At 37.4% G+C, this 13110-nt stretch overlaps 1 protein-coding gene across 6 annotated transcripts in view; it reads right to left on the reverse strand.

Moving 5' to 3' along the window:
• The window catches only part of LOC131675535 (serine/threonine-protein kinase NLK), a 709408-nt gene extending 699339 nt beyond the window's left edge, over positions 1–10069 (reverse strand). For 2 of the 6 annotated variants that reach the window (XM_058954553.1, XM_058954548.1), the window contains exon 1: positions 9047–9706. In XM_058954553.1, the coding sequence (XP_058810536.1) occupies positions 9047–9282 (236 nt within the window). In that variant the 5' untranslated portion in view covers positions 9283–9706. The other 4 variants (XM_058954550.1, XM_058954551.1, XM_058954552.1 and 1 more) reach the window with 4 other exon arrangements.
• Positions 10070–13110: the final 3041 nt, after the last annotated feature.

Here is a 13110-nt window from a genome sequence, read left to right on the forward strand (position 1 = left end):
CGTGCGTTATCCCAGCGCGGTTCGTGGAGTCGCGACCACGAGGGACCTTCAGCACAACGGGACAAAACAATAAATATGAATATGCACAATGAAAACACTAATGTACCTCAAGTGGTAACTTCTTCTCAGGAGGAATCCACCCCGGGTTCCGATCGGGTGAAAGCTCCGGTGGCCACGGGCAGCGGCACGGATTTTGAGGGCCGTACTTTGTGCACGGGAATGGGGAGAAAGACACGAAAAAACGACACGAACCTACTGAACTTACCGAGACGACAGAGGACGGACAGTGTGTCAAGCGGCGGCAGCGGGGTGAGCTACGCCTCTGCCGCTGACAGCCAAGAACCAACGACAGGACGAACACCGACAATAACAAACGATACACGAGACGTGACGGAACTGCTGCGGCTCATACGAGAGACGGCGACGAAAATGGCCAAGGCAGCAAACATACAAAAGAACATGAACATGACAGTGAAGACGGGAATTAAGACGATTCTTGAGACTGTGGACATCGCGCTGCACAAGCGATCGGACACAGTTTCGGAAAGACGTTTCCAAGACAACAACAATACAGACAGGACAGCGGCGAATAACGAATAAACGCCACGGACGAAACGAAAACGTTCGCCGGTTGGAACCACGCCGGAGCCCTCACAAAAGAGGCCACCGACGATCGAACCGACCAAGGACTGGCAGACGGTAACACGAAAACGATCAGACAAGACAAAAAAGAAAATGGACGTAAAGAATCGGCCTGACAGAAGGGGACCGGCCCACCGGAAAAGGGGTCTGGCTGTCCTGATCAGACCGGGCACGGACGCGAAGTACTCTGACATAGTACGGAAAATACGGACGACGATCGACCCGAAGGAGAGCCACGTGCAGGTGACAACCCTGAGGAAGATGAAGAACGGCTTATGTCTTCTGAAGCTACAGGTAGACGCAGACAAGCCGGTCGGACGTGAGATATTTGGACGACAGATCCAAGACACGATCGGGGAAGCGGGCAGTGTCAGGGCTGTGACCTCCAAGGTCCAATTGGAGATCATGGATCTGGACTGCGTTGCGACTCCGAAAGAGGAGACGGACGCGCTTAGACGAGAGACGGGACGAGACACGGACTTTCGAGTCCATATTTTCGGTCCAAACCGAGCTGAGCAGTATATGGCGGTCTGCGAATTAGAATCGCGGGAAGCCGATGCATTGCTTCGGCGTGGTCGGATCGGAATTGGCTGGGTGCATTGCCGCGTTCAAAAACGACTGACGGTAACAAAATGTTACAGATGCCTGGGCTTCGGCCATGTAAAAACTGAATGCACAGGCAAGGATAGAACGAAATGCTGCCGCAAGTGTAGCACATCCGGACACTACGCGACGGAATGCCAAAGCAAGCCGGTCTGCCCACTGTGCTCCGAGGCCGGGCACGGGGACGTCGCCCACCTCGCCGGAGGCGGCAGGTGTGTCGTGTTCCGGGCCGCGCTGGAGGAGTGCAGGGGGCGGATCAGAGGACGGACAAAATAATACAGGGAAACCTGTATCGAAGTAGGACTACAGACATGCTCCTACCTCAGATGGCCGACGAATATAACGCGGACATCCTGATTCTGAGTGAACCATACAGAAGAAGGACGACCCAGACATACATTACAAACGAGACAGAGACCACTGCTATCTGGGTACGGGGCGGCACCCAATCTAGAGTCTCCAATCGCGGTGTCGGGGACGACTACGTCTGGGTCACAGTTGGCGCTGTCACTTATCTCATCGCGTACCTGACAACCAACTGCACCGCGATGGAGTTCGAAAGGAAGGTGGGACTCCTAGAAGACGGGATCAGGGACCTGCCCGGGGATGTCATATTTGCGGGGGATTTTAACGCGAGGGCGACCGAGTAGGGAATGAACGAAACGAATCGACGCGGACGACTACTGCTGGAAATGGCCGCAAGGCTCGATCTAGCAGTGGTAAATACGGAACATACGGCGCGGAAATATGGGCAGACTCCCTGAATACAAAAAAATATTGTAAGACGATGATGATGGTACAGAGACAGGGCGCACTGCGAATCGCTTGCTCCTACCGAACAGTCTCTGCGCAGGCTGTTTTGGTGGTGGCTGGCGTAATACCCGTGGATCTTCTGGCCTTTCAACGCAAAAGGATCTATGGGAGCAGCGCGGACATAGGACGAAAGATTGATACGGGACTTGAGGCTGTGGCTCGGAAGGAAATTTGGTGATGTAAATTTCTACGTCACCCAGCTCTTGACGGGCCACGGATACTTCCGACGGTACCTCTACAATATGAACAGACTACGAACACCCAATTGTAAGTACTGTGGACACGAACGAGATGACGCGGAATACACGTTTTTCGCGTATGACCGCTGGACAAGACTCAGACAGGAACTGGAAGAAACAGTCGGCAGCATCATCCCCGATAACATCGTGGCTCTGATGCTGCGTGAACCCGAATGGTGGCACTTAGTCGGTACCTATACGGAAACTATACTGAGACGTAAGAACACGGACGGCTGCCTGACAGATGACTGAGCAGACGAAGTAACGCGACGTAACGAGATACGGAGGAACGACACGAACGGACGAACACAGACAGAACCTCCAATCAGAAGTAATATCAACATAGTCCCTGGCTGGGGGGAAGGACATCAAGGAGATGGCGGTTTAGTGGGTAGGCCTATTTTTTTTTCGGGGAGTCCCACATAAGCCCTCAGTCAGAAAGACTAAGGGGAATCCGCAAAAAGGATTTCGCAACTCCTTGTAAAAAAAATTTTAAAAAATAATAATAATAATAATAAGTAAGAATTAATCTAATTTATCAAAACTATTGAATTATTTTTATTAAAATATTTACTTTTTGTTTTTTTTTTTAATTTAATAGTTTATAGAGTGATGTCATTATTAATAATAAAACTACCTATAATAGTAACAAACCTACTATTACTTTTCATTTGATTAAGGTGTTTCTAGTACGCCTTTTTTTATTATATTAGGGTGATTATAGAATGATTTTAACACGAATTAAGTTACACTGTTTCTAACACATATATGTATCAATACAGCTGTTCTAAATAATAAAGTTGCGTTGTATTTTCACTTAGTGTATTATTTCTTTGTTTGTTCGATCCTATTTAAAATATCATTTTATAGAGGAACAACTGTAACGGTCCTATTTATGAGCTAGTTGATTATGTTACTGAATCACTGCAACCCGTCAAACGCATGTATCTGTTTACTCAAATCAGTACATTAAACGGCGCCACCTCACCGATTATTTGATTGTATTAGTACAAGAGTCTAATTTTATAACCAAAATAAGGAGCGTGACGTCACAAAGTAATAGATATACATAGATATAATGATTTTTGTTATTTAAGAAAAATATGTTAATTAGAGATAATTTTGATATAACAAAGCATTTCATATAGATTTTAGTACGTAGATTTCGAATATAGTCATACGAATTGCGTTTAATTATTAAATAATAATGAATTTTAATATGCAAAGTTAATTTATTTATTACACTAAAAATATGAATTATTAAAAAAATGTAAATAATCCAAATGCAAAATGAATAAGAAATGAACATGAGTAAGAATTGGTTTTATTAATAACAGCTTAATAATAACTGTTATTAATAAATAAAACATTAATAATTTATTTAAACAATAAGTTGTATGTAGAACGAAAGCGTTAATTTTATACTTAATAATGACAGCTTTATAATTTATAAATCTTAGATAATTAATCTAATAATTGCGTTATAAGATTATAGGACAAACCATTACAAATATGAAAATTTGTTATAATTCAAATGTTATTAACTAATTTGAATATTTCTTTTTATAAAATACTTCTAAAATTAATAAACTATAAAGTTATGTAAAAATTTAATAATTTTCTATTGTAATATTGTAATATTTCATTAATTAACTTTATTAGTTAATAACTTTTGACGACACTATTTGCGATAATTGTAAATTACATTAAATCAACAAATAACGAATTCTGTAAAGTTCACATGTGTTGAAAGCTCATTATCAATGTTTATTTACTTTAAATTAAGAAAACTCATTTCTCAAAATTCGCGAATGTTTCTCGAATATTCGAAACTTCTCAAAGAAAACGCTCCTGCAAATTAGACGGGAAAATTTGTGTATAAATACGCCCACTATTGCACAGGCTGGCATTCACTTCTAGCCTTGCAAAGTGAGCACATGAGTCTGAATAAACTTGGCTAATACCTAAGTTCTTTCTCTCATTGTAATTAACTGAACAAGACTTTTCCTCTCCTATAATTCGAGCTCAACTTATAGCACATCTCGCGCTATAAGAAACTTGGGCGGAATTATATCCAATCCCAAGAAGACTTTAGCTCTGCTTATGGGACAATTCGCACCATAAGAAACTAGGGCATAGTCTGACTTTCCTGGACACCTCATTCATATTCGCATATACGTATTTGATTTTTCAATTTATTTTATCACCTTATATTTAATTTTTCAATTTATTTGACAAATAGAGTAGATTTATTAAAAATGAATTCTTAGTCATTAGCGCAACTAGATACAAGAGTTTGAATTATTTATAAGTGATACGAACATCACACAACATTAAGATCGAACTATGCCGAACTTAAACGGGACGCAAGTAAATTCTTGGAGTGACCTACTGTATCCCAACCAGCCAAGTATAACTATTTGTTGTATTAGTGTAATTAAAAAAAAAGTATGTATTATGTAAAGCAGTATCCACACGGGATCAGTGTATGGAGACCACATAAGTCTCCATGATCGGTGCCTTACCCTGACCCCGAGTCCGTCCCTGTTCGAGTTTCTGTATGCGCACATCATCTCTATAATTTCGAGTTCGGTGATGAGTTTCATATTGAATGCGAGAAACGCATCTATGAAGTTGCTATATCTATGATATATCGTCTTGTAGGCATCCGTTAAGGTCTTAAAAGTCAGCACCCAACAACTAAAATGTTGAACAAATCTATAAACTAATTGCACCATTCGATTGGGCGGCTTTTAATTAATCACATATCGTTTGTGCGTCGATTATGCTCATTTTCGTTATGTGAAAAATAGATAAAATTAATTATGGGTGCTGGCGCTAGCACCAAAGTTTGATTCTCCAAATATAGTGGTTTATATCGTGAAAATAATTTTTAATAATATACCAATCGTTAGTGCGTCTCACGCATTATTGGCATCCAACATAAAATTATTAAAAAGTTTATCATTTAATTAATTAAAATAAAATAATACTCTTGCGTATTTAAAAAGGTTATTATGACATTGTTTCGCGCATGCGCCTCGAATAGAACATTGTTGCTCAGTCGAAGACTTAATGCCATCTAGTAAACCGAAGTAAACTAAATTCAACTGAAGCATATTGATTTAATTCCGTCATACTGAGATACAATAATTCAACTAAACTTGAAAACAAAACCAATCTTACAGTGTACAGATATATTTATTTACTTGAACATGAAAGAGTTACTATCAGACTAGTAATTAAATGATCAAATGGAGTTCCAATTGAGTAATATATTTTTTATTTACTCAATTGAAAAACGTCCCAGTGTCCACCGCCGAAACTGATGGACACTGGACAAAAGGCGCACTCCGACTGAACTCGTGAGCTGAACAACAATGCTTCAGTTGAATTGACTTTACTTCGGTATACTAGATGGCATTAAGTCTCCGACTGAGCAACAATGTTCCATTCGAGGCGCATGCGCGAAACAATGTCATAATAACCTTTTTAAATACGCAAGAGTAATATTTTATTTTAATTAATTAAATGATAAGCTTTTTAATAATTTTATGTTGGGTGCCAATAATGCGTGAGACGAACTAATGATTGGTATATTGTAAAAAATTATTTTTACGATATAAACCACTATATTTGAAGAATCAAATTTGGGTGCTAGCGCCAGCACCCGTAATTAATTTTATCTGTTTTTCACATAAAGAAAATGAGCATAATCGATGCACAAACGATATGTGATTAATTAAAAGCCGCCCAATCGAATGGTACAATTAGTTTATAGTTTTGTTCAATATTTCAATCGTTGGGTACTAACTTTTAAGACCTCATCCGTTATGTATTTTGCAATTTAATAAAACTAAAAGTATAGATAATTAGTTGTAATTACGGTTTACGGTATAATGGAAAGAAAGGTTACGAACTCATCGATTTACATGTTGAATAAAATTGGAGCTGTAAATCACCGATATAGTAACTTCATAAATGCGTTTCTCGCATTCAATATGAAATTCACCACTGAGCTCGGAGATGGCGCGTGTACATATAAAGCTCGGATGGGGACGGACCCGGGGTTGGAAAGGAAGAGGGATCCCATAGTATGGAATGGACATGGCTCCTGACGATTGTAGCGCTATGTAGCTATTGGCAAACCCGCGAAGTACATCTGCAGACAAGGCTGTCAGTAGTGTAGCATCTGTTCACTACGCGCTGATGATGTCCATTACTGTTCAATGTCAGTGATAGGAATCCGATGAGGCTACAAAAAATTTGATTTTCATTAAGTCGTACCGCATACAACTAAGCCCAAGATTGATATTCTGCAGTGCCACGAGCATCTTGGATATAGTTGTATAAACAATATAGATGTGAAACGACTTCATGAAAATGAAATTTTTTGTAGCGTGATCGGATTCTCATCACTGTTCATTAGGCCACAACAAACTCTACAATCTCTGACGAGCTCGAAACTAAACTACATTTTCTGGTCTTTTAAAATAAGATGTGAATTTTCAGTTTGATCAAATTCCACCGCAGTTTGCGTATTCATACGGCAAGAAAATTGGATTTTGTAGCTGAAAGTTCATACAGAACTTCCAAGTCGTCCCAAAAATAACGACTATTTATCCAAATAGTCCCGAAAAAAACGGAAGTATAAACACACACACACACACGCACGCGCGCGATAATAACAATTAATAAATACATAAAATTTGGTAATGTTATTTATTTCTGATATATTTAAAAAATCATTTTATTATTAAATTCAGATTATTTTATTTAAGTAGACATTGCTTAATTATATTTGTGTGTTTGTGTGTGTATGTGTGTGTAATAAGATTCTTTTTGTTCATTTTATAACGGTTGATTTAACACAACTACTTAACGTTATAAAAGATTCTTCGTCTATCCGTCTAAGGCTAACCAATCACTTTAATTCGCTCTTGTTATGCTTGGTGTTGGTGCGCACTCGTTTCGCGTGGACAAAGGAAAGATGAATAAAAATCAAGTTATGTTCTCTACTGCGAGTGTAGATTAGTTAAACGTTCATCGGGCGAATATAAACGTGATACGAAATGAAATAATACAAAAGATACGATCTTTGTCTTTTGATGGAAATAACAGCGCTCAATGACTTGGACAAAAGATTTGAATCACACTCTAACAGAGATATCAACAAGTCGACATACTTGTTGAATGCGACGAGTGAAATAAAGAGAGAGAAATAGAAGAAAAAATATATATACACGAGCTAGCCTAAGGCGCATTGCACGTGAAACAACAAAAAATGAAAACGCTTGTGAAAATGTTCACTTTGACCTACCTAGCCCCAGCATCCTTATTGCAAATAACGATGAGGGACAGGCTGGGTAGGCACGCGAGTTGTTGGTGCTGAAAGGTGACGAATCTCGTGAAATCTGTTATATCGAACATACGATAAAACGCGTCCGTTAACAAGAAGTGGGAGATGGGTAACAAAAGCGACAAGCTTTTCCGTCCCATGAGATTTCTTATTCATTTTCATTTCTGCTTACGGTTCAGGATCTGAAACAAAACTAAAACTAGTTCACCTAGTGGCGTGCCGCTCTTCCTCTTCCATTGCTCATCTTCTCAGTACGCTCTCGAATTTTCGGCCGGTTTCTTAACAAACATCCGTTCATTACAATTTATATTTTTTTGTTAAATTTAGGTTCATCGATATCACCTATAAAAATACAGTTTTTTGAATACGAATAAATGATTCATAAATAATTTTTTCGATTGCAAATAATATAAATGAAAAAACCATATCTGTGGTATCATTGGTACCAAAGTATTAAACTATAAATCTTCTAACATGAAGGTTCTAGGGTCAACTCTCGGTTCGGTAGATACTTTCTTTTATTTTTTTTCATTTTTTGTATTTAATTCATCATTTATCGAAGCTGGTCACATTAGTTTATCCATAATATGCATGTATTACTTAATTATTCAATATTTAAAAAAATGGAATTGTTTACCATAAAATGTGTAAAAATTTCATGCAAATTTTATGTAAAATTCAGACATTTATACTAGAATTGTACTGAACTTGTACAAGTATCTTATCTTTATGAAAAAATATGTACGAAATTTATAAAAATTTAATATATGTTTATGTACAAATTTAATACATATTCTGTACCTATTTATTTTTAGTGGAAAATTTTGTTTCACAAATTTGGGATAATATTTTTAAGTTTTAAGTTGCTAGATATCAATTTTGAAAATAGTTTATTTAATCTTATTTAATATAATTATAGGGAATATATGAAACATAATATTTTTATACGCGCTATAATTTTCATAATATTTGATAAACACTATATTAAAAAATATGGTTTATTATAAAATCTATCTTTCTTAGTTAAATATTCAAATAAATGCAAAACCAATTTATTTCTAAATTTAAAAAATAAATATAGATAAGTGAATTTATATATAGTTTGTATTCTTTTGATTATTTGAATTGTTTTGTTATATTTATTAAAACTAATAAATAAAGTACTATTGAAAACTATTGAAAGTATAAAAAAAATTATTGACAATTTTATAATTATATATTTCATAACTTAATTAGTCCAATGCTCAGAAACATTAACTAAATAGTCAAAAAATCCTGAAATCTATAAAAGTTCTTGGAATTTCACCATTTTTATCTAGGTTTTCAAAAAAATAAAATCTATAATCTTCGATTCTCAAATTGCCTAATAGAGAAAACTATAATAAGTTACCAAACAACACCAAATGCTCCATATCCAATAGGTCGGTCTGGTTGAAGTGTATCCAGGTTGGATTGATGAGGTAATTGGGCTATTTCCGTTGATGGATTGGTGCAAAAATAAGTTGTTGATTGACTCACAGTACCCACAGTAGTTGTAGCTAGAGCAAGGCTTACTTGTGCTGTATTAGTTGGAGCTGATCCCATTAATATTCCACTAGTCTGCATTAATGATATTGACATAGTCATAAAAATTATGGAATTAAGCTTAATAATTTTAATTAGTTCATAGTTTGTGACCAATTCTATAACTTCTTATAAACCACTCAAAATTAATACCACAAACTTGATTATCATATCCTTTATTAATATAGAATTATGTACTCAATAAGTATGATGCTTCTATATAGAAATAGATTGACAGCTGTAAGCATTTTCCATTTTTACAATAATCATATCTTTACAAGTATAATTACTTATTACTTTGAATGTTATATAGGCATTCTTAATGGATAAATTTTGTTGCATTAACAATATTCAAAAATAAAAATTTTCTATTCTAATTATGTGAAAAGTAAAAGGCACGCATACTGAAAAAATTTCATTCAAATCAAATAACAAATTTACATTTACATTTCATAATTAATAAAGTTTTCATAAAACTATTTTATAAACAGTTTTCATGAATCATAGACTGTTTGCAGAATGACTGACCCACCTCACCCCAGCCAGCAAACTTGAATTACAGTAAAAACAAAAAATACAAGTTAAAATATCTCTAACTGCACTATCCAAAATTGCTTCTAATTTAAACGCACCATCCTAGTTTTTCTACAAAAAATTTCTAACTTTACGGATTTTTGGAATGGCCAAATCTTCGTAAATATTCGATATTTCTATAATTTAAACAGACAAAAAAAATGCACCTTGGCTGATCTTAACTGCATCCTCTTTACTTTTGTAAAATTATTAACATAAATATTAGATAATTAATAAAAACCATTCGTCTATTAGTCATGCAGCAGTACTGTTTCAGTTTCAGTTTACTAGATGGCGGTAAATCTCTTAGCTAAGCTGCGGTATGCCCAGCGATCAGCATTCTGTCACCGATTTCAAACTTCTTTTTCTCCTATTCATAACGCATCTAGATCTGTTGTACCCTTGTGGCTGTTCTATCATTATACTATGTTATGTCTAGGCGAAAAGATGTTATGGCTAGACGTAATAATGTTTAAAATACTGTAGCGTTGGTAAAAGTTGGATCTTAGTCAGCTGGAGTTAAGTGAAGATTGATTAAAGGGATAGCGCCTTTATTATATGAAGTGTATTTAGGTAGATAACTTAGTTTCTTACCTTGATAAGACTGGGTTTAAGAAAATATTTTACGAAACAGTCTCAGGTGTTTGCACTTGATTGAGAATTATTGTTGAAAGACAAGTTTATAATGCTTAGCAGAGTATAATTCCGGTTCTGAGTAGCCGGGTAGCGAAACTTAGAAATAACTAAATAAGTATAAGTACGAGTATGAGTATTAGCTTGAATATGAGCTACCGCGGATCCTGATCCAGCCTTTTTATACCATAGGCTGATGTGCCCCTCCCCTTGTTTTTACCAAATTAATATGTGGTGAGTAATATTCGCGGAAATATTATGGAGAACGTGATAGATTTACAAATGTTCCCGGGGGGGTTGATACGATAGGAAGTTAAATTACTAATACCCGATTAGTTACCATAACCCGTGATATTTAATTATTTATCATGGTCCATCACATATGTTTCCTTAGTATCGACGTAACATGTCCACCCCTCGGAGTCCTTTTGTTGAGATTATGCATGGTTATCACGTGAATAAAAGAGATAAACAGGTTAACTGGTAAAACTGGAATTTATTATAATGACAATTGTATAAATAAAACAGCACGGACAGCGAGAGCGTGTAGCATGGTGACTGGCTGGATACTACAGTCCAAGTAACTAGAGAGTGGAAGAGAGAGAGCAGCAATGCTCACTCAACGAATGCGACGATCACGCCACCACACACACACAGACACACACTCATATATGCTCTAACTCAACCTAATCTGACACTCCCCTGTGTTCGAGTATATCCACTACATTTATTCGATCCCGCATAAATTCAAATCTGGGCTTGGCCAGTGTTTTAGTAAGACAATCAGCTAATTGTTCTTCGCCATTAACATATAAAACTTCAATTGCTCCACTTTCCAAAATACTTCGAATGTAGTGATATTTAATATCTATGTGCTTGGAACTACGAACAAGAGACGGATGATTAGCAAACGTAATTGCACTTTGGTTGTCTATATATATAAAAGCCGGATCATCCCGAGCTAATCCTATTTCAGATAAAAAACGTTGAAGCCAAACTACTTCCCTAGTTGCAATATTTGCTGCTATATATTCAGCTTCCATAGTACTCTGTGCAACTACATCCTGACGTCGCGATAACCAAATAACTGGACCAGATACTATTCCTACAATACAACCACTAGTTGATTTTCTTGTATCAAGGTCACCACCAAAGTCAACATCTGCAAATGCATGGATTGTGATGCCTTTCTCACTACCAGCAAAACGAATACCAAAGTGGACTGTTTTCTTTAAATATCTTAATACTTGTCTAGCTGCTTTCCAATGTGATACATCATAAGAGTTGTTAAATCTACTAAGATAGTTCACAATAAAAGACAAGTCTGGTCTCGTGACATTAGCTAAAAATAAAAGGCTACCAATCAATTGACGATAAGGAACCTCTGGAAAGTCAGTGCTACCCGACGCATGTAGCTTGATACTGGGGTCGGCTGGTATGCTCACCGGGACTGCATTTGTCATGGAAAATTTGTCAAGTATGCGCTGTGAATAGGCACTCTGATGTAATATAATTGTTTTGTTCATCCTATCACGCACAATTTGCATCCCAATGAACATCTCAGTCGACCCTACGGTTATGTCGAATTCAGACTTAAGAGCATTTATCACAGTGTCGATTTGTTCACGACTTTTGCCGAATAACATTCCGTCATCCACAAACAAAGCCAAATACAATGATCTTTCTTTACACACATACACAGACCATTCAGATGCACACTGTACAAAACTAAACTTATCAAGGAACTCAGTGAACCTCTTGTTCCAACATCTGGAGGCCTGTTTAAGACCATACAACGCTTTGTTCAGCTTACATACTTTATTCGGCGAGTCTTCAACATTTACACCTTCCGGAATCTTCACCTGGATTTCTTCATCCAGTCCACTGTACAAGAACGCCGTCTTGATATCAAAGTCCTGCATTTCAAGGTCCTCTTGGGCTGCGACTGCAAACAAGACCCTCAGCGCCTCATAGCCAACGACCGGAGCATATGTTTCATTGTAGTCCACTCCATACTCCTGCAAGAAACCTCTAGCACATAAACGCACCTTATACCTGCTAACGTTACCAGCTGCATCGTATTTGAGCTGGAACGTCCATTTTGAGTCAATAATGTTAGCACCCTCCTTCCTCTCAACAATCGTCCAGGTACCATTCTTCTCGTGAGCATCAAGCTCCTCTTGAATTGCCAGAGACCAGCTGGCAGATTCATTACTCTCCAGAGCTTCTTTGAATGACGATGGTTCCTGGACTCCTTGTGATTCCAGAGGACATGAGGCATTATAGACTTCATAATCCCGAAGGTGTCCTGGGAGTTTAATCTTCTTTCTTGATCTTAACTGCATTCGGCTAGGCGACTCAGAGTTGTTTCTCTTCTTGGACTTGGTCTTACTCTTCAAAGGTGGAAAGTTTTCTTTGTTCATGTTCCTGCCTCGGACTGGTGCTGTTGCAGTGACCTGTTGCTCGATCAACCCATCACCCAGATCAGAAGGCTGCTCAGACTGCAAAATGGATTGGTCCAAGGCTGGTTTCTCCCCCAAACCCGACACATCAGGTGGTTTCAGTACAGATACCTGAGGTCTCTGAGGAACACTGTTAGCCTTACCAATGTTAATGACAATACTCCGATTGTCATCCTGGAAGTCAGTCTTCACAAAATCAATGTCCCGGACAATCCGAATCCTG

This window comes from Phymastichus coffea, unplaced genomic scaffold (genome assembly GCF_024137745.1).
Source record: "Phymastichus coffea isolate CEN01 unplaced genomic scaffold, Cenicafe_Pcof_1.1 PCOF00025, whole genome shotgun sequence".
NCBI classification, from domain to species: Eukaryota; Metazoa; Arthropoda; class Insecta; order Hymenoptera; family Eulophidae; genus Phymastichus; species Phymastichus coffea.